This window comes from Lepisosteus platostomus, chromosome 3 (assembly GCF_059453375.1).
Source record: "Lepisosteus platostomus isolate fLepPlt1 chromosome 3, fLepPlt1.hap1, whole genome shotgun sequence".
Classification (NCBI taxonomy): Eukaryota; Metazoa; Chordata; class Actinopteri; order Semionotiformes; family Lepisosteidae; genus Lepisosteus; species Lepisosteus platostomus.
Window position 1 is genome coordinate 77,539,150 of NC_142613.1, and position 23,313 is coordinate 77,562,462.

Genomic DNA, 23,313 nt, shown 5'->3' on the forward strand with positions numbered 1-23,313 from the left:
CCTTCCTCATGTTTTAGGACTTTTGTCTTTTCTTTATGATTCTGAAGACCTACAGCATGACTTGTTCTGCAGGAGGCTTTCTGATAACCTCATCTCATCTCAGCTGACTATGGATTCTCCGGTTCTGCTATGGTTATTTATATCATGGAGATAAAATGTACCTATATCCCCAGCACAGCCTCATAGGTATATGTAAATAGACTGGTCACAGGTGTAGGGGTTTTGTGAATTTACTGGGACAATTTATTAATCGCAGCAGCAATCACGAGTTGGTTCGTGATGGCTTTTAGAAAATCAGTCAATCAGCGACGCACACACACGGATTCAATAAACGAGATACATTTATTAATACATAAATTGTACATAAAACATATACTGTTACAGTCTGCATGGATACGGATGGCAGATCCTACTGTGAAGGTTATCAAAGTGCAAGGTATATAATCACGAAGAGATGCAAAACACAAAGAGATACAAAGAATGTGCTTCAGTATACCTTTCGGCTATACTATTGTTAATCAGTCTACATTAGCTACTCAAAAGTAAATACATTACTCGTGTGAATTGAATTGATATCAACTTGTGTTGAGGTAACAATTGAATTCTCGAGATGCAATGTAGAACATTGGGTTTACTTATCCAGATATGGATTCGTATTTCCTGGCACAGGCACCAAGACCAGCTAGTGGCTGCGTCCAATTGGCATTCAATAGGCGTTGTCCCGGCGTCCTCTGGCTCAAGTCGGGGTGCAGCTTGGAGTCGGACAAATTAGGAGGAGAGATTTCTGCTTTGGCGATGCGCAGACAGCGTCTCTCTCAGGAACCTACTATTAGTTTAGTTAGTAGAAACTAACTACTAGTCTGACTAGTAGAAAGTCTCTATGCACAGAGGGTGACCGTGGGTCAGAGCAAGTTACTCTTTGAGGGAAAGAAATTCGGTAGCACTGTTGCTGAATAAAAACTTATTCAGGTTGTCGACAAGAGTCCAAACGTATACTCCGGTGATCAAGCAAAGCGTCCACATTGGCGTTGGCTAGCGATTTATGTACGGGCATTCCCCGGGCCGCTTTGCTGAAACAAGGTTCCAGTCTCTATACAGACAACACCGGCCGTCCCGTGATTGTCTCTGAGGGTGTGAAAATTGGCCAGAGAAGCAAAGTTTCTGAGCTCTGCAGTGTCTTTTAAACCAGGACCAAGACAGGTGGTGATTGGTCGAAAGTTTAGCAGGCATTTGAGACTCACGTGGGGTTACCACAACCTGGAAGGTTCCTGATTGGTTGGTCAAGGTGAGAGATGAGTCACAATGACCTCTGACATCTAGGACTGCAATCCAGATGTTCCCAAGAATCTCACAGACAGATAGGCTCCAGAAATGGCCATTGATCATGATAGCCATGTTACGAGTTCGGTAATAGGGACCGAACTAGTGAGTGAACCCACTTGCAGGAGCGAACAAAGCCAAGTCGTAAACCGAAAGCAAACCGTAATCGTAGGAACGAGCCGAGAGTCAAGGGGGAGCAAGATATCCGAAAGGGAACGTGTACCGAAGCCGAAGTGTGATCCGAAGTCGTAGTCCGTAGAGCAATCCGAGAATCCAGAGGTAGCCAGTAATCCAAGACAGAGCGAAAGTACCAATCCAAGCTGAGATCCGAAAAGCCGAAGTCCAAAAGGGAAAAACCGTAAGCCGAAATCCAAGACAAACACAGAGTAGAAGAAGCGCAACCAGGAAGCTCGATAGGGAAAACCAATACTGAGCAACGAGGTAGGGAAGGACAGGTGTTTAAGTAGGATGAGACGGGGGTGTGGTGGTGAATGGGAAAACTGATAGGTGAACTGATGGATAGGGGCTACACCTACTTCTGCCTCCTCCGTTGCCGAGAGGCAGGGATCGTAACAAGCCAGGCATGGCTGGGCGCATGCCCATTTGGGAGCTGCTCCTTATCGGAGAGAAAACACCCTAAATCAGAACTGCATGAATAGCTTCTCTGTGGCTGCACCACAGAGATGAGAATGACAGATGGGGCCTCATTTAGGAAAGCACAGCAACACTTAATTCTGTCTTATCAATAAGCATTGTCGCTACACAGGCTTCTCTAAAATGGGACCACCAGTACATCATAGGATGTGTAATTTGTAGCTATGGGGTGGGCATTCACAAAAGTATGAAACTTGGCTATTTTATTAACAACACTTGAATGTAGGTGAAGCCCAATTTGAGCACTTACCTGATCTTTGCTTTAAGTGTTTCCTGTTAATTAATTCTCCAATATTCTCTGTTGCCTATCATCTGTAATTTGAGAATTACTCTTTTAGGAAAAAATTATCTAAAGCCCTCTAAAAATCTAAATACACTATATCATATGCTCTGTGTGTATACATTACTACTGTTGCTTGTTCAGCAAACATGGTAACTTAACAAATGGATTAAACAAGGCCTCCCTTCCTAAACCTATTTTGACTGTTAACTATGATGTACTGTAGGTTGCCCTCTAGTTAAGATCTAATGTTTTTTTCTATAGCCTTATATGTAGCAGAAGTCAGACTTCCTGGTCTGTAATTGATTTAGTTTTGTCATACCCGTATTTCTTATTAAAGGAGACAATGTTAGCAATTATTTAATGCATGAGCTCTGCCAATGGCTTATGTATACCATTTCTTGTTGCCTCAAATGGTAGGATACTATCAGGCCTGGAGGTTTATTCATCTTGAGTGTTTAAGTACATAAAACATCTCTCTCGTCTATGCTTATACTATGAAAAACTTTATTTCTGCTTCCAGCAAGCTGCTGATATCTTACTTAGTGAACACCTGAGCTAATATTTATTTAGAGAATTTTTATGTATAGATTTGTGTGTGAGAGAGCTAAACCACTAATGGATTTTGCTATCCCAATATTTCAGCTTTAAATTAACTTGCCAGTCAGTGAGCTGAAGCAAAAGGGTACAAACAGTTTATTATCTTAATGGATTAAACTGGTTAATACAAATTCTAAAATCGTGAAGGTTAGACATTTTGCTATATATAGACCAACGAATTTAGACATGGGCACAAGGAGCTTACTGTATAATGAGATCAGGAAGGTTTGTATCAAAGGTGGGGTAGTATTTTAATTTTGAATGTGAACACTTCATAAACTCATGGAATAAGTCATTAAAGATGCAAGATTGCTGAGGTTATACATTTTAGATTGAATCCTCTTCTACCCTTTAAAAGAAATGTTTTGTGTACACTGACAAACACAGGTTTTTTTTTTATTTAGCACTGATATGATGTATAAATGCATTTAATAATTAATTTACTTTGTGGGGCTGAAACAATTGCTCAAAATTCACTAAAGGAACATTCTATACATTTTCAACAGGACACCTATAGAACACTTCATAAAACACTTCCTGTGGTACTAAAAACTGCCAAGGAAGTTCGGGTGTGATACTATTCTAATACCATTAAATGCATCCTGCATAGGACACTATGGGTCAGAACAACTGATACTGCTATGAATCAGTCCCACACTGATTGTGGGTGTATGCTTCATATACTGTATATACTTACACTGTTCATGATAGTACTGTATATACAGTACACATACAGTACTGTAACTGTTTTCCCTGAGTACCTTTATATATATTTGCAGTACCATAGACCAAAGACTAGAAAAAATACCTTGATACAGTATTTGGACATCTATGCATTTTATGCTATGGATGAATGGATTCATACTGTCATTAAGATGTTTTTTTACATGTTTTAGGGAACAATTGTTTAGAAGTGACGGAGAGAGGTTCAGCTTGTTTTTGCAAGTGTTTTTTTCATATGAATCTTGTAACACTTGACTGTAGCCCTACAACACCAGCTGCAGTTAAACTAAAAGAATTTAAGGATCCTTTTTAGGATAACATACAGTCATCATGAACAACGAATGCGCATTTCAAAAAGTATCAAAACGTGTTTCCTAGTGCTAAAACTTACAATTGCAAAAGGTCATTTTATCATAATGATCAATACAATACAAATTAAAATATAAAATAGAAATATCACTGCAAATATCAAAAACATCACTGAGCTGCACTCTGTAGACTTAGAGGAAAATGTTAAAAGTCAAGAAGTGAAGCAGAAAGAAAAACTTTCTTCCCACATCTTTTGTTAATGACTTGAAAAGTCATGCATGCAAGATGTGATATACAGTAGACCAGAAAATCTCTAGCATTTTAGATGTCATTTTAGATGTCTTGCTACATAATTTGAACTTTTTAATTTGTTGGTAATTCTAAGAGTTACTTGTTACCCGCAAAAGATGTAGCTATCTGTAAATTGGAGAAACTCATGGATGATTAGCTCACATTTTTCCAGAACATTTACAATGTATTATAGTTAAGATCACATAATTACAGTACCAATTGTCCAACACTTCAGTAACATTCATCATAATGCTGAAGACAGCACCATCTGTGGAGTAAGTCAGTACAGTGAAACAAATACCTCCCACAACCAAAAGGAACAAGAATGATAAAGTAGGTACTTTGAAAACTCTTGGAATGAACATTTTGTTCTGACATAGTAACAACATCATGTACAGAATTTTTTTGCATAACAGCTTTAATAGATAGATAGATACTTTATTGATCCCGTGAGGGAAATTGCAGTGCAACAGCAGCTTTACACAGACAACACAGCCACAGTGTAACGAATAAATACAATCAGTACTGTGAGGGGTGTTCTAAAAGAGTTACTCACAGTCCGGACACACAAAGAACAAACTAGAACAGAACGGTATGCAGAAAAATCGTATCACACATATGAATATAAATATAGATATAGATATAAATATAAATGTATTGCACGAGTCCCTGGCATATATTGCACAAAAAACGGTTGTAAACGGGAAAAGAAAAGAAAGAGAACAGATGTAGCAGTAGATGTGTAGATGCGTTCAGTCCAGAAACAGGTCACTGTCAGTGTTGCCTCTGCCCAGACGCAAGGTGGATGCATTGTACAGTCTTATGGCAGAAGGCAAGAATAACCTCCTGTAGCGCTCCCTGTCGCACCGTGGATGAATCAGTCCATTGCTGAACGTGCTCTTCATTTCTACAAGCCTGTCATAGAGGGGATGGGAGATGTTGTCCATAATGGCCTCTAGTTTGGACACCATTCTCCTCTCAGCCACTACCTCCAAGGGGTCCAGGTCAGACCCAATGACAGAGCTTGCTCTCCTGATGAGCTTGTTCAGCCTTTTAGAATCCACTGCTCTGATCCCAGGGCCCCAGCATACCACTGCGTAGAAAATGGCACTCGCTACCACCGACTGATAGAACATATGAAGTATCTTACTACATACATTGAAGGACCTGAGCCTCCTCAAGAAGTAAAGTCGGCTCTGACCCTTCTTGTAAATGGCCTCGATGTTCTTAGACCATTCCAGTCTATCATCGATGTGCACTCCCAGGTACTTGTACGAGTCCACCATCTCCACGCCACTCCCATGGATGTAGACAGGAGTAGGTTTGACCTTTTTCTTCCTGAAATCTACCACCAGTTCCTTTGTCTTTGTTACATTCAGTTCCAAGTGGTTCACCCCACTCCACTCCACAAAGCTGCTGACCAGTCTTCTGTACTCCTCCTCCTGCTCACCCTTGATACATCCCACAATTGCAGAGTCATCTGAGAACTTCTGCAGGTGGCATGACTTTGAGTTGTACTTAAAGTCCGAAGTATAGAGGGTGAAGAGGGATGGAGAAAGAACTGTCCCTTGAGGTGCCCCTGTGTTACTCACTACCTGTTCAGACACACAGTTCTGAAGTCTCACAGACTGTGGTCTGCCTGTCAGGTAGACAGTGATCCACGAGGTCATGGAGGCATCAACTTGCATCTCCTCCAGCTTCCTCCTTAGAAGTAAGGGCTGGATGGTATTGAAGGCACTGGAGAAGTCGAAAAACATGATCCTGATAATGATCATGAACATAAAACATGATAATGGACTAATGTTCTGATTTCTTTATGCTGCTGAAAACAAACACTTTGTCCAAAATTATCATTTAAACTTGTGTACCAAAAACGATTTTTTCACTTTAATAAGGGAAGGCTGTCTCTATACATTGTAGCACTTAAACATGCTGTAGGTTCTTTGGAACTAAATAGTATAATTTTTGCTAGCAAAAAAGCAGTGAGTCACTATGCCCACAAGGGGGAAGAACACCCCGTTTATTGTAGACAACAGAAATGTCACAAACAGTCAATACTTCCCGCACTCACACACAACGCCCACGTGGTAGCTGAAGCAACTCATAACAAAGTCACAGACACAAGGAGGAAAGGGAAAAGTAGAAAAAAAGAGAACTGTATTATAACATGTACAATAGCAATGAAATCACATCATCCTGTCTCTGTCTGAGCAGCCTCCCAGTCTATGTTATGTAACCCTGAGACCTCTGGTCCCTACACTGTCCCCACCTCTGGATAAATGTTCCTATCAGCCCCAGATGGTCCTGCGGGCTGGCATACATTGACCATACAGGGCACTCAATGAGCAGGCAATTGTCTCTCTGTGCCTTTGTGGCGACTATGAGCACTTGCGGTAAACTGTGCCTAAAGGTTGCACTGGGGCCCTCCCCATGTCTTAATTAATATCCATTTAAACTGAATATTTTATTCAAAACCGTATGCTCAAACTGAAAACTACTGATGTTACAGTAAATGTCAGCAAAAACAGGAACAAGTTGACCTGCTGAAAGGTGAATTTTTTTAGCAGTTTCAGGTCTGAAGCAGTTTTCCCCTAAGATTTGCCAATACGGTACTTTGTGCTCAAATCACTCTCAACAAACCTCACAGTCCCAGCGGATGAGAAGCAGAACTGTAACATGTAGCTGCCACCGCCATGCTTGGCAGTGGGGATAGTGCTGGCTGAGTGATGTGACTCAATATATTGCATTTGTGTCAGATGTAACACTTTGCATTTAAATCAAAAGCTAACCGTTTTTTCTTGTCTCATCACAAAATCTTTTGGCACACATATTTAGTACTACTTAGGTGTGTTGTTAGTTACCCCATGTGGAATTTGAGATGTTTGTTTTTTAGTTCCATACAAGCGCGTTTGTGGAGTGACTGGACTATTGTTGACTTGTGGATATTTTCTTCCATCCCAGCTGCTGGACCCTAAATCTTTCATAGTCATCACGGTGGCATTCCTGCTCACTTTCCACTTTACCCAGCTGCTTGGTTTTGAGAAACAGCCTGATCTAAGCAGTGTCTTCTTCGTAGTGATCGATTTCACAACGCTCAAAGACATACAGTACTAAATGCCGTTGAAATGTTTTTACGCTCCTCACTTGATCTTTGCATTTATATAAATTTATTCTTGAATTGTTTTGAATTCAGTACATGACTGAGTGGTCTTACAGAGCTAGGTGTACAGTAATTACTCTGCAAATAAGAGAACCATTATTCCTGCACACAGGAATTCAATGATTTGTGTGGCTTGTGGAAGTGCTACTGTGTATCTAAATCAATTGTGGTTTACCACAGTAAAGAGTTTGAATACTTATACACACACTTTTCCATTTTTCTTTCATATCAGTTATCTATGTAATTGTTTTTATTTTCAGTTTTAGCTTTGAATATGTGTAGTAGATTGTGGATATTACACATTAATTGTGACTTCAAAGTGTGATGCCCTCAAGCATTTAAAGCAACATCATGTGAAAACCGTGCAAGGGTCTGACTTTGTTTTACACAATATTAATGCACTGTTCACACATAACACAATCTTATTTTACACACGTAAGATCCTTGTTGTAAAAAGATGCGTGTTGTGAATAAAATAAATGCAGAATAAAAAATCAGGTCTAGAAAGTACTGTATGTGTTCTATCTCGCAAGATAATTTATGAAAAATTCAATTTTTCCTATAGTTAGGAATGACTCAAAGCACAACCAATTGTTTTCTTTCATCCAAGCCTGGAACATCCCATAGTGCATCTCTCTCTATCGCATACAGCTACAGTATGTCTCACATTTGGTGTTTCTGAGATCCCGAGTGGCCATTGGCAAATTTCTTCTCACAGTCATTCCAAACAGGAGTAGTACCCATTGCCTGGAATATTGCTAAGATTGAGCCTCTCCATAAAAGGGCGACAGGCTGAACCAAGTTTTAAGAAGGCTTTGTCCCAATATGCACACTTGCGGACTTGCACCCTCCGTATGTGCGTACTCGCTCAAGTCTGCAAGGGCTCAGGGTGTCCCATTTCTAAATCTGTTTCACAAGGGTGCTCGAGTGCCCCCAGCGTGCCCCCCAAGTGCCCTTCTCTGCGGCCTGTATCGGACCGGACTCCGCTGAAGGAAATTGCCCCGAATTCCTTGTGGAATGGAGACGTTTCATGTTCTAGCCTATCAAAACGGAGAGAATTTTGCTATCAAGGATAAAGTGTTCATGTTACTAAAATGTAACTTTTAACAGTTTTAAAACTCAAAATATTTTATGTAACAATCTCATTAGACTACTTCAGGTTCATACTGTATGTGTTCTAGGTACGAAGTTTTGACAAAGCTTTTATGTTGTCACCCCATTTTGACTGATGGATATTCGTTTACCTGTGATGTATTTTGAACATGGAATTTTTAATAGTTCACATATTTAATAGTACAAAGCTTTGAAGTATTGCCTTATTTAGTTTACTTTGAATGTGAATGAACACATTGTGTTCCTCGTACTGTCATTTTTGCATTGGGTCAGACGATATGAAATGTATTTAATAGTTCAAAGAGTGATATTGATAAGTTTCCTTAGTTTACTTCACCTGTTTTGAGTCAAGCCTGCTCAACATGAATGAACATGATGTATCACTACTTTTATGCAGGGATAGAGGAGATGAAATTCAATTTCATCAAATGCGAGCAGAGAATGAAAACTTTTTTTTTTAACTCATCTGCCGACATGCACTTAGCCACTGGAAAAGCAGCATCAACAGCAGAGAGCATTGTGACCCTGAGCTGTTTAACCAGGAAGTGACGTCATGAGGGAATCCCATTCTTCTGTTCATAAAATGCCCTTGGATTGAACACTAGTTAGTGGAATCATAACAAGGTTATAAGAGAAATTCAGGAGGAATCTTGCACACTTCTGCTCTCCTGTGTACAGTATATAAATCTCGGTCCTGGGAATTCCCAGTGTGCCTTTCTCTCACACCAACACTCTCTGTTTCTCTCTGTTGCATGCAGTCATGACTCTCATTCGGCATTCCTGAGAATAGGAAAAAGTACACACTGTCACACCCGACATCCCTCCCTAGAGGGCGCTCCACTGCTCCCATTATTGTTCGTATGATTAAGCTCTCCAGGTGTACCCTTTTAGCGTTATTATTTAAAGACCTGCTCCTCCAGTCCTCGGGGCTCATCTTTAGGGTAAAGATGTCGCGAGGCCAGCCTAGCACCAGGAAACCCTACGTCTGTCTCCTGAGGGCACAGGCCTCATCCCCGACATCTCCCGCTTCCTGAGCCCGGGGTCTGGAGGATCTCGCCCCGTCACCCTTGGACCTCCATGTTTCGTTTGTCCGTGTGCTCCCCCCTCCCGGGGATTTTAACTTTGTCGCGTCCCAGGATGGATTCCTTGTTGATGGACTCTTGGACTGTGCTTTGACCTGCCCTTGGACCCGTTTGGATTTGGATGCCGTTTTGTCTCCCCCGTTCACTGTCTCACGGACTGTCACTATTATTTTGTGCACTATTAAACCCCTGTGTGTTCCTTTTTACCACGCCTCCTGTTTTCTCCAGCTCTTACCGCATCGCATAGGGTCTTCTACAAGATCTGACACGGATTTCAGTCCATGTTCGTGACACACACCTATCTTGACAGAAACCCTGGCTATTATATGCATACTTAAACTAAACATATCTGCCAAAACAACTGCTCTACACCCACTTTTGTCACCTCATGGCATTAATATCCCTAGTACTAAGGACAGTGGAGTGGTATCTTTAATGACAAGAAGATTAGGACCTCAGTTTAACATCTCATCCAATATCTTGTCTTGTGAGAAGAGTACCACACACTGGTCCACCAACAGTACTAACAGCAGCAACCTGGTTATGCTTAGAAATCTCCCATTCCACTACTGACCAAGCCCAGGTTTATTAGCCTCTAAGATCTGAAACTGCCTCCTAACTGTTTATGAGCAGACAATGTAGGGCTAGATATTTGTTTGGTGGCTTGACACTGTAAAGGAAATCTTGGTCACTGGCAAGCACCTTCTAACAAGGTTAAACATTAGGCTTGCCGGACTGGCCATTTCCTGAGCATGCAGTGTTCTTACGCTTCCATACAGTGTGTAGGCATGGCAGCATCCAGGCCGTTTCTTCTCATTCTTTTACACCTGAAGTGGTGCAGGAAGAAAAGGCTTAAATTGTGCCTGGTATGTGGCACAAACTCCTGGGTGTCAACACATCGGCCACTGAACTTCAGGAATCAGGTAGGTGTAGCTGGAAGATTAAGAAATATGGGCTTCATCCTCTTACCCGCCTTAAAATGAGTATACAGTACAAGACATAGAAAATGTATATTGTGTTGCCATCATGCTGAGGTAGGATGGGTGACTTCTCACCAAGTGAAGCTTGGTGGGTGAAAGCTATATTTTTCAGACTCTACAACATTTGTAGTATTAAAACTGATGATCTTCCAGATTTCTGTATCCCCAGAAATATCGTCCCCACTAGAATACCCCTCAGTCTTATGGAAGGTTCTTGCTGGCCTTTGCTTTGGTTGAAGGGCTGTACCCAGCAGGTGAGAGCTGGGTGTGTGCTAGTCCCATGTCCCCTTCACCTCTTTTTGGAGCTCACATCCCAGGGAAGTGTGAAGTCTTCTATCACGTCACACTCACTTTGACACCAGTGTAGCACTGTGAGCTGCGGGTTCCCTAAACCCACAAATAGTAAGCAAATGTTATTTTTGCTTATGAAATAAACAGTGAGTCACTGTGCCTACCAGGGAGAGCAACACCCCCTATATTGCGGAAAGCAGCGATATTAAGAACAGGCAACACTCCCTGCACGCAAACAAAGCACCCACTCTCGATGGCAGCCTCACAGAAGCCAGGTCCGGCAGCCACTGGCATCTGCACATTTAGAAAAGGGTCACAAACAGAAAATGGGGAGGAGATAAAAAGGAAAAATCAAGTAAAACGCAGAAAAAACAGATACCATAATGCCAGTCTCTGTTGATGCGCCCCTGAGGCAAGGGGCTGCATAATTAATGTTCTGTCCATTCCTCAGCCATCCTGTTTACCATGCAGCCTAGGAGCATGCAGGAGCCACACAACAAACACACAGGGATAAGTAGTAATAACTGCCCTTCAGGCATTTGTAGAGTGGTATTGGTAGAAGGCCAGGGTAGTGCAACAGCATGTCCTGATGCTTGACCTCTGCCAGCTAGCCACCGTTTTAAGGCAGTGCGTATGGAAGCACAACTGAAATATGAAAAAGAGGGAGAACAAATCTCTCTGTCACACTTACTGTACATATCCATGTTGTACACTATCTAGTGCACCCCATAGTTTAAAACGCGATGTACACTCTTAAGCAGTAACACCGTTTTTAGAAACTTCATCTGTTAATAATGAATTGATGTTACACCTTAATTTAAGAACATAACCCCTTAGACAATCGCTGTCAGGGCTTGTCGGCAACAACAAACATTTTAAGCATGCGTTTGGTGGGTCCGTTCTTGGAATCATCTTCAACAAGTTGATTTATATTTATGTGAATGGAAAATAAAAACGCCAAAGTCATGCTCGCATAGTTTGCATTATATCCCCTGAGGAACCTAAATATGCGTTTAACACTGTAATGTGCTTTCTCATCGCTAGTGAAGCATTTGTGCGTCACCTTCAGGTCCAGCGAAGCGTCACGTGGGATCACGGAGCCTCATCCACCTCGTCTCTTCGCGGATCCGCACCGTTGTGCTGCAAGGAGCGCCTTTACGATACTTGTCTACAGGCAAAAAGCGTCTCTAAGAGAGCAGTCAAATTGAGTTTAAAAAAACGTAGTCTCGTAAAAGCCCATCTTCATTTAGTGCCTCTCCATTCAGGATACGAAAAGTGGTTTTCGATATTTTTTTTTAGCCACAATGAAGCTTTTTGTCTTTGTGATTTTCTTTTTTGGTGGGAGGTGTTTTCTTTTACTAAAAAATAGAAGACTATGCTACCAAGAACGTGCATGATAAAGACAGGTAAATAAAAGACCTTTCTTCCTGTTCAAAATGTATGTTTTGTATTCTTTTGCGTAACTGGCTTTTATAGATTTCGAATAAGATCCGATTATACCCTCAGCTATACACTCGAAATATCTTAACGTTGATCGATTATTATGTATTGCAAGTTTGAAACGAGTTTTTCTGGAAAAATGTTACTTGGCGAACTTTTCTGCACTTTTTTCTTTACTCCTGAAGACTGATTGATTGACGACAGCGATTAAATGGATAACGTCTGTAACAACTGTAACAATAAACCATCGACATTTCCTGTGAGTTAATGGCTGGTTGTTTATTTTTCCATACCCCGGCGACTCTTGAACGGAGTATCGCTTTTATGAGTTTAGAAGCGTCCACATGAAATGGAGAAACAGATCGGGAAGAACCCACTGCCCTGGAAGTTGGTGCTTATTCACACTCAGATCCTGTCTTAGCTGCGACAAAGCACGGAGTCCTGAAGGATTTACATGGAGAATAGAAACTGGGTTAGGGATCCGGATAAATTAACGTTTTGCTGCGTAATGACCAAATAATGTGGCACGCCAAAGAGTTGTTTCTTTCTACAGGTGAGTTATCACTAACCTTAAACACAACGACAGATCAAAAGATCAATAGACATATACTGTATAGTACACAAACCTAAAGATCTGAATTAAGAGGACTTCCTTAGTTTAAACAAAAGAAGACGCTGCCATCTCGTTGCTCGTCTTTGATCGTTTAGAACCGGAATCTGAAGCTCCGATTCCTGTATGAAATCCATAAATGGTTGAAGATCACATCCTTTTCGATTATTTGATACTGACTCAACAGAGTGAGTGCTTTGTATAAACGATTATGGAAAACCCGATCGATGTCTTCTGTCAAGGACGGTTTGCGTGGTGTTGCACAATTTCTGTTTCTCCCCTCACCTTTTTAATTATGTTTCTTACACTTCTTGGAAGTTTAAATAAATCATTGTTGCCGAGTAACGTGGCTGTTTAAAATGTTGTGATGTCCGTTACATTCCCGGTGCTCGTTTGTGCCACTTCTTGGTCGTTACTGTATGCGTCCCCTAAAATCACAAATTCGAACTTCAGATTCCTGAAAAATGTTAGCCCCTAGATCGTTAATCATATTGTTTTCTTGCTACCTCTATGCACTATATTAAATTGTAATAAACTCACGAAATCAGTAACTGTTGTGCTAAAACAACTCTTAAAAAAGGAACGAAATTTCCAGAGGGTTTTTAAACTATTGATGAGCAAGAGTTTCCACTCATGTCTCAGTAATCGATGAAGTGCAGTGCTCAGTTGGTATTTTGGCTACTCTTCAAAATTTGCCATTTTCTGCTTACAATCACTGGGCTCCAGAAGGATGCTGAGCTCCTGTTTAAATTAAATAACCTACTGGATGTTGCAGTGCAATTACATTCAAGCATTCAATAAGCATTTTCACTAAGTATTTTTCACATCAGACAACAAAAACGTTTTTGTGGTGATTCAGAGTTCAACAGTGATTATGTTGTGTGTCAAATACTGGGAAAGCTGGAATCTAAGCAACAACAACAACCTCCTTTGTCAGTTGCTATAAGGAGTCATTTAATCAGTTTAGGTTTGACCTAAAAGAATGCAATTATTTCAGTTTCCATGTTAAAACATTTTCTGATTTGGTGATGTTAGCATTTCATTTTTGGGGCAGTTTCCTCAGCATCCCATCAATTTGTTTAACTTCAGTGTGCAGTAAAATTCATGCAAAAGATGGCAAGAAAGATTTTTATGAAATAACCCTTTTGCGGCTCTACTTGGTGATAAAAGATTTGAAAAGAATGTCTGCCCGTCTTAACTGAGTCAGTGTTAAAACAACTAAGCCATTCTTAAGATCACAGAGGATTTATCATTTCTAGTTCAATGGTAAAAAAAACGTTGCAGTAACCTTTCTACCCTGTTGTCAGCAGATGTGTTTTAGTCTCTTCTTCAAGGAAGAAATGAATGTAATCTAACCAGAGAGGCATCTGCTGTATGGTCTTTTTTGTTAGGCACCTACGTTGCATTATCATGGAGGCACCTCCAGTTAATCCTGTCCTGGAACTGTGTCTTCTGTGTTTCTGTGGAAACTAATTGTAGTACATATTATAATATTTTTTGTCTGTTTAGAACAAAGAGGCTGATTTCTGATTTTAAGATACCTCAGGCATGCTGTACTGTAAGTGTAAAGATTCACAAAATGTCCATCAGAGGCAGTTGAAGAGAATCATTCTCCCCATTTAAAAAGGGTTCTGCAGTTTGATCTTTTCTGCATTCTAATGGATAAATCATAATAAAACCGCTATTGCTACAGTATGTCGTTTTGTACGTGTTTAATGAAACACAGCCCCAACTCAACTTGTGTTCTTTCATTGAATACAGATGATATGTACAGATATGTAGAAAAACATCTTAATTTTGTGAGCTTCCTCCCTTAGATATTTAGAATGTAATTATTATTATTTGTATATTCAGTGAAAGGCATGATTCTTAACTTGCTTCTTCATTTTATCTTTAAGCAGTCTGTATAGATGCGTAATATAATACATTTCTCATGTGACCTACATTAGGCATATTTGTCCTCATTTTAAACAATTGAGAAAACAGTAGTAGTATTGACCTGTCTATCCTGTTTAGTCCTTGTAGAATATTTCTCTAACTTGTAATTTAAGCCACCTTGCTTACTTACACAGTGAAACCAAGTGATTTAGTTTTATTAGAGGAAATGCCATAAAGATCTTTTAAAATGTTTAAATGTTCACATTGTTTTCTCCTATTGCCTTTTTGTTGAAATACTAGAATCTTTAATATTATGTCCTTTTGAGCAAATTAAGGAAGAAACAGAAAGTTCCTTATAAACTTTGTGTAATATCAAGAGCTACTGTACAGTATGTAGCAAACAGTGGCTTTGTTGATATATGTTAAAATACTGTAATTAAACACACAGGTTCACTCTTGTGTCTCAGTTGGATTAATACTTCCTTCAAGTCTGGTCTCTAGGATGTTTCTACGTCTCACAGCAACATGAAGCTGTCGTGGTGTGAAACAGAAAGGAACTGGGATTCCAGATAGTGTGAAGATACATAGACTGTCAGAAGTAAGTGCACTGTCAGAAAAGATTAAAATAGATTTTAGTAGTCTAAAAGTCATCCTCATGATAAATAACATGTCCCCGGACATGGCAGTTATATCCATCTATCCATCCACTTAGTGTTTGATTTATCTGGTAAGGATCGTGGCCATAGCAGTAATATAAGACACGTATTAATAAATACCAGTATTCTAGTGTACTAGTAAACAATATTGGATTAATATGAAACTAATCAATCATACAGACTTCCCCTCAGTTTTATTTTAACATGTATCAAATGTTGTTTACTGTTCAAGGCACTGTTTTTAGAGATGGAAAGTAGAATATCCAATAAATGTAGCACAGCTAAATGTATTTTTTAAATGACCATTATAAAAGGAGAAAGTGGAAAAAATGACAAAGATAATGCAAAGAGTAAGTTTGATATTGTGTGCTTCAAGGTCTCAAGTATATTTCATTAAAAGCAGTGCATGTGGCTTTAGGTATGCTGCACGGACATGCTCCAGATTTTTTGCTTCTTGGTAAAGCTGGTATTTCATTAGGATTCAGAGATCCTGTATTGTTTCTGTCCAGCATGGGTATTTAAAATAAAGAAGTATAGATTTAATTACCTTTACCGGTATTTTTTCCTTGCGTTTCAAATGACGAAAACATTTACATTTGTAGTTCTGAAGAAATCATTTAAAAAACACTTTACATAATGTAACAGATTCAGAATATAAGTGTCTATGATGTATTTCCTATTGTGGATCCATCGAGTGTAGCCTACATTGTCCAAGAAGGAAGGAAATGTGGGCTTAAGTGATGCTGCCTTGTAAGAGGATTTTTTATATTATTCAAGCTCCCACTGTTAAATGAATTCTGACACCTTTAGAAATTAGATTGTTTGTTTCTGCAAAATGTTCAAAGACTTGTAAGTATATTGAGTGAGCATACACTATAATATCTTTTCTCTTAATGGGCTAAAAGTTTAGTGTATTCAGTGGATTTAGTGATTCCTTCTTTTAGCCTATAATACACTTAACCATCAACGTAAACATAAACATCGATAGCACACACACACCTTTTCTGTAAACAAGTGAGAATTCCTCATGTCTGCTCTAGAAATATGTACTTTAGTTCCTTAAGATGATCCACTGCCTAACAGTTGTGATTGTTTTCAATAGCTCTTTATATTTTTTAATATTTCTTATGGAATATTAAGAGAGGAAACTTGAAAGGGAAGACATATTTAAACACACTTGAATATTTCTCAGAATATTATTTGACATAAGCCTTTTTTGTGATTTGACCTTTATGTAAATCAATGTCAGTTGTTGGGCCTGTAACGCAGTGTGGGATGTAGGATTTGTGGTATAGTAAAATGGCAAATGGCTCTTACAAGTATATGTTCAAGGCAGGCGTCATTTTCTTTTGCTGATAAGATGGTTATTGTATTGATATGATGGGGTTATTGTATTGAACCAAGATGCTACGGAGGATGGAAGGTTGTGTTTAATTTACAATTTAAGCTATTACAGTGATTTTACATTTGATTTTGATCAAATGTGCTAGGAGGAAAATGTATTGCCCACAAGACTAAATCAAACCAGCTGATGTGTTAATGATATTTTGCTGTCATCTTGTTATATATAAAAAAAAAAAATCCAAAGTTTTAACTAAATAAAAGAGAGACGTGGAAATAAAACCATTCATTTAAGTTGGCATGAGCAAAGTTTCAGTTGTGGACATTTCTTAAAAAACAAGTTTTGCCACAGATAAAACATCCTTTCCTTAAGGTGAAAATTGCAACACTTGCAAAGTTTGCCAGAACAAGTAATTGAACAAAACATCTTTTTCCTCTTTGCTTTCTAATGGGGATTTATAAATCCTGTATCTTCATCATTTTTTTGTCTAATAGTTTATATATTTCTACGTATATATATAAATAATAGTAGCTATAACATATTTAATAACATTTCAACTACTTTATATCTTAATTGTAACCTGCAGCCATATCACCCTGCAACTCACAACTGGCAACCCACTGAAGCTAAGACTAAGGTTGCTGCTGGAAGAGGTGTTAGTGGGGCCAGCAGGGGGTGCTCACCCTGCAGTCTGTGTGGGTCCTAATGCCCCAGTATAGCGACGGGGACACTATACTGTAAACAGGCGCCGTCCTTTCGGATGAGATGTAAAACCGAGGTCCTGACTCTCTGTGGTCATTAAAAATCCCAGGGTGTTTCTCGAAAAGAGTGGGGTGTAACCCCTGTGTCCTGGCCAAATTTCCCATTGGCTCTTACCAATCATGGCCTCCTAATAATCCCCCTCTGTGAATTGGCTTCATTACTCTGCTCTCCTCCCCACTAATAGCTGATGAGTGGTGAGCGTTCTGGTGCGCTATGGCTGCTGTCACATCATCCAGGTGGGGCTGCACATTGATGGTGCTGGAGGGGATCCCCATTACCTGTAAAGCGCTTTGAGTGTCCAGAAAAGCGCTATATAAGTGTAAGCAATTATTATTATTATTATTATTATTATTATTACTATTATTATTATTATTATTATTATTATTATTATTATTATTATTATTATTATTAATGTAATTGATTAAAGATTAATGTTGACTTCAGGCAAATGAAGCTCAGTCATACACTAAGTCTAAATTCTTAATGTCTGAAATGTGCAGAAAATGATTGTGGCACATTATTGTCCTTTTATAAAAGTGTTGGATTGTTTTTGCTTGTAAGAAAGTTTACACAAACCTCCAGTCTAAGTCTAAGAGGGTAGCTCTTAGACTTCTGGAAAGCCCATTATTCAGGTGTTACTGATTGATGGTTGCAAACTACAGTATGCTCAAACTGATGAAGGACTGGGGGTAATGGCTTTCTCCATGTTTAGGGAAGAAAGAAAAAATCTGCTCTTATTAAAAAGAATCGTGTCTTGAACACAATAACATTCAAGTCTCATTGTTCAGAGAGGACAAGGAATGATAACTCGTTCAAAGGTAGATCTCCATCACCACCTGCAGGATGGAGACACACTTGTACAGTACTATGCTGGTTACAAAGCATAATATAATGGAGTCATTCTTGGCCAGAATCTTGGCCATTTTAAAGGCAGTGCACATCCACAGATTCCCTATATACTACTCTGCAGAAGTTCATATAAGATATTTTTTTTCTGTTAATCTGCAAGCATCTTCGAATGTATTGCTGTCAGTGTGCTGACAGTAATCGTTTTGTTAAATTTACAACCATTTTGCTCAAAGCAATCGAGATATAATTTGACGTAGTCGTATTATTCCTTGGTTACTTTCACTGTGAAAGAGCTGTTTTTCGCACAGAATGGAGGTATGTTTTAGGAAAATTAAAGGTGGCACATCAGTCCACAGTAGGTTTTCTGGACATATAATTTCAGTATTCTATGGATTGGAGGAAATTGGAATTAACCTGATTTGCATTAGAATGTTTTAGCCTAACAGCTGTTAAAAGCTCATTCTTTTTATAGATTGAGTGACCCCCTGAAGTTTGTTCAGCTAAGAGCTCTTCAGTTAGATTAAAAAAGAGGACCATTCCCACAATAAAAGCAGCCTGTCAAGGAGCCAGATGCACATTACTCTGTCCATTGTGTTTTATTGCAGGGCAGAGGACAGCAGCATGATAGCGACTGGGGGTGTAATAACAGGGCTGGCAGCCTTAAAGAGGCAGGACTCGGCCAGATCCCAGCACCACCTGCCCTTGCCAACTCCACCCCCGCCACAGGAGAAGAAAAGGGTCAAACGGAAACCCCGAGCCGATGTGGTAGTTGTCAGGGGCAAGATCCGGCTGTACTCCCCCTCTGGATTTTTTCTTATCCTTGGGATATTCATCTCAATGGTGGGAATAGCAATGGCTGTGCTAGGTTACTGGCCGCACAAGGATCAGGTTTTGACACCAGACTCAAAACTGTCCACCAACGATACCCAAGTAATACGAGACCATGGGGGAATAGTTGCCCAGTTCTTTGAACAACACTTGCATTCTGAAAAAATGAAAATGCTGGGACCCTTCACCATGGGGATCGGTATCTTTATATTCATTTGTGCTAACGCCATACTTCATGAAAACAGAGACAAGGAAACCAAAGTGATTCACATGAGAGACATCTACTCTACTGTAATTGACATACACAGCCTAAGGATCAAAGAGCAAAAGTACATGAATGGAGCTTACACTGGCCCAGCAGGAGAACCTGAGGCTAAAATGTATGACAACCAATGCGCTTCAAAGCTGGCTGCTAATACTCTGTTGACTTTCTCAGGAATTGGGAGCGATGTCAGGGTGTCGAGGAGAGCAAGCTCCATCGAAGAGGACGATCGCTGTTTGAATGAAGCTAAGGGGCGCTCAAGCCTCCTGCTTCCGATGCGCAGAGACAGATCCAGTTCAATTTTTGGCGTGCACACAGAAAGCAGCCGGTTGAAAGATGACAAAAATACTGTCTCTAAAAAATGCGAAACAAAGTCTATCGTGTCATCTTCCATTAGTGCATTCACACTTCCCGTGATTAAGCTAAATAACTGTGTGATCGATGAACCTGATATAGATAACATCACCGAGGACTCAGAATTCAGCAGAGGTAGATCAAGACAGCCTTCCATGGAATCCTTAACGGTTCCTTCTACAGATATTACTGAAACTTACAAGCCTCCTAATGCTGTGCTCCTTAGAAGCAATTCAGACACTGAGTCACCATCTGTCTCATCAAAATCCTCTCTCTCTCCTGGATCAGCTAACGAACGATTTTTATCTCCTGGTGCGGCCCGAAAGGATTTTGGCTCCAACAATTCACTCCACATGCTCTCTGCACATTCCAAGTCTTTGGATTTAGAAAGAGGGCCATCCACATTAACTGTCCAGTCTGAGCAAAGGAAACACCCCAGCTGGCCAAGGCTAGATCGCAACAACAGCAAGGGATACATGAAATTAGAAAACAAAGAGGATCCCATGGACAGATTGGTAGTTCCCCAGGTTGCAGGCAAAAGAGATTATACAAAAAAAGAAAAACTCCTGATGATCTCACGATCTCACAATAACCTCAGTTTTGAACATGATGAATTTATGAGTAACACTTTAAAAAGAGGTACATCTGAAACAAGGTTCTGAATGGGTGTCTATCCCAGAAAAAGGACAACACCTTATAAAAGTGTTTATATACTGTACTAAGAAAACAATGTGCATATCTGTCATTGCCCGTATTTAATATTATTGTTTTTTTTAACTTGACTGATGTCCTGAATAACATTAGTTTTATCCAAGGTATTGTTTTATTTCATTTCACTATTTTCACTCAAATCTCTTTAATACAAAACATAATTTCCTTCAGTTGTATGCTGTTTTTTATTGGTGATCATATGTATATTTACAGGCAGCACAGTAGCACAGTGGATAGCCCTAGGTTCAGTTACAGTCCTGGGGTGCTATCTGCATGGAGATCTCCATGTTTGTGTTGGTTTCTCCGGGTGCTCTGGTTTCCTCCCACAGTCTAAAAACACACTGGTAGGTTACATGGCTTCTGGGAGAATTGGCCCTGGTGTGAGTGTTTCCATGTGTCTGTGTCTGTGTGTGCCCTGTGATGGACTGGACCCTGCCTTGTGCCCGTTGCTTGCCAGGACAAGATCCAGCTCCCCCAGGAACCTGAACTGGAAGAAGCAGTAAGAAAATGGACAGACGGATGGATTACTGTGATATGTGAAGACATTTTTAAAAAGGCAAATGTTTGCTATAATTTAAAGAGATGCAACATAAAACCTACCTCATTAGCTGTATATTGCCTTGTCCCACTACCCATCTGTAACTGTTCAGCTCTTATCCAGCCTGGCCAAATCTTTAAACCTCACCTCACCTGAGGGAATCCTAGCTCTACCGTTGAAACTCTTTCGTTGTACCAGTCACACAATGGAATCCCTCAAGACAAGGCTAGATGGATCTAGGCAAACTCAACGCATGGTAAGAGATCATTTCAATGGCAATAGCATGTAAAGTACCATGGATGAATGTGTACAAAAATTCCAAAGAGTATATGAAAGGTTCCTTTTTGGATGGTTTACGTTTTAAATTCAGGTTCCTACAATCATGGAATTATATAGTGTATAGTATGTTACTATACAGAAGTCATTTATTTCTTTCATCATTTTGTTTTTGATCCCTTTTAAAAAATGATTAGTATTTAACTTGCTGTTGCTGTGTAAGTCTTAATAAATAATGGGTACTGACATTTATGACAACTCATTCACTTTATACAGTATGTGTGGAACTTTGACTAAATATGCCTGTCAAGCATATTACTGTATAACCAAGTCAAACCCCCCATAAACAAGGTGAGGTTTTCAGGATGTCGTTCAAGTGAATACCATGATTACAGAGGATTCCATGTTTTTATGTCACCTTTCCTCGTCTTTTTTATTGAGCTTTTTAGCAGTTCCATGTGAAAGCAGTGCTCAGGTATTGATATTTTTACTTGTAGAGCCTATGTTAAGATTAACTTTGTAAGCTACAGGCAATTTGTTGTTTATAAAATAAAATATTTTGTTTTAATGTGGTAAGCTCAAGTAAACATGATCACATTATTTACAAAATAAAATGGGTTTTGTGTTCTGTTTTATTTGTTTTGTTTGGTCAAATGTATTGTTACACACTGAAGTGAGCCGTAATTCCTGTTTAAAATCAGTCTGTATATTGTATCAGAGTTGGCTACATATTTTGTTATGGAGCTTTTAATATTTATATTAATTGTTCTTAATGCATATTGATATTTTTGAAAAACAGGAAAGCAGAATGTCTTATTTAGCTGTTCCACCAATAAAATCTCATAAACGTGTGCTTTTAGTAACCTTTTGTTATTAAATGCAGAGATACTTGTGATTTGTCTTCTTGTATAACAAAAACAACGGTTCAAGATCAAGTAATAATTGCAAATACTTTGGCATTTAGTCAAACATCATTCGTTTTTGTATTTTTATGTTCTAGTTCGCTGTAATTTTTTGCAATCCAATTAGTATTCAGCATGAGATTAAATTCGGGGCTAGTTTTTGCCTCAGTATTTGGCAATGAAAATGTACTGTACTTCTTCGGACACCTCAGTGATTATATTATCATAATGGTTATTCTGTAGATACATACCATGTTCTATGGCTTTTTAGGAGTCAGACAAAAACTAGAAACTTATTTCCATAGAAACCTTTCTCTATTCAATCAGGCTAATTTCCTGGTTCTTACTAATTTTACCAAAGAAAGTTAATGAAACAGTAAATTAAACCATCCATAGGAACCTAAAAGAATGAGTCTCCAGGGTGTTTGTTTTAAGTGACGTTGATTGAAGACCAACACTGGGCACTCATTATAAATGTAATTCATCAAAGGGCTGCAGCTGTAAAACTCACTGTGCGCTGAGCAAGTATTGAATGAAACAAGCACTTAAAATAAGATTTACAAAATTGCAAATCATGTTAAAATGGATCTTTTGCATGATATTCTTTCCTCATTGTTCTTTGCTACTGAAGGATCTATAGAAATCAGTAGAAGGTTGCCCCTCCCCCCCCCCCCCCCAAGATCTCCACCTACCGTGTAAGTCTGTCAGAACATTCTTCATTTCTAAGGGAAGACAAGAATCCTCTTTCCACCTTTCTTGGTAAAGACTTCCACTCAGTTGACCCGCAGCTTTCAAGTATTGTCCTAAACAGCAAGTGTCCCTGCTTCCTTTTACTCTTCCAATCGTGTCGTACTCTTCTTGCTTTATAGCTAGGGTACATAGTCAACATAAAAAGCAAAACAGCAATGATGCAGCTAACTGAAATGGTTTTGTCGATACTGCAGTAAGTCAATTACAGGTCCATGGGGCATAACAAAACCCAGGAATCATATGCACTTTTAAAACTTTTATTGAATACTTAGTATACTGAGATTTGGCTTAACCTGCTTGACTGAGGGCCTGTCCCTGAGCCATATAATTAGGAGGCAAGAACTTGTGTGCA

General features: G+C 39.4%; 1 protein-coding gene across 4 annotated transcripts; it reads left to right on the plus strand.

The window, feature by feature from the left end:
* Positions 1 to 12,068: 12,068 nt before the first annotated feature.
* Positions 12,069 to 22,160, plus strand: tmem200a (transmembrane protein 200A). 4 transcript variants are annotated; one of them, XM_088626903.1, is made up of 3 exons: positions 12,073 to 12,209; positions 17,676 to 17,810; positions 18,946 to 22,160. In XM_088626903.1, exon 3 carries the CDS (start codon positions 18,962 to 18,964, stop codon positions 20,444 to 20,446), a length of 1,485 nt encoding a protein of 494 aa, XP_088483029.1. In that variant the 5' UTR covers positions 12,073 to 12,209; positions 17,676 to 17,810; positions 18,946 to 18,961; the 3' UTR covers positions 20,447 to 22,160. The 4 variants fall into 4 exon arrangements, with proteins under 4 accessions (XP_088483028.1, XP_088483029.1, XP_088483027.1 ...); XM_088626901.1 differs by lacking the exons at positions 12,073 to 12,209; positions 17,676 to 17,810 and adding exons at positions 12,659 to 12,796; positions 15,180 to 15,329; XM_088626902.1 differs by lacking the exon at positions 17,676 to 17,810 and having other exon boundaries at positions 12,069 to 12,209.
* Positions 22,161 to 23,313: the final 1,153 nt, after the last annotated feature.

What these genes read in the sequence shown, in the direction of transcription:
- tmem200a (XM_088626902.1), top strand. Translation starts at nt 18,962, where the DNA reads ATGATAGCGACTGGGGGTGTAATAACAGGGCTGGCAGCCTTAAAGAGG.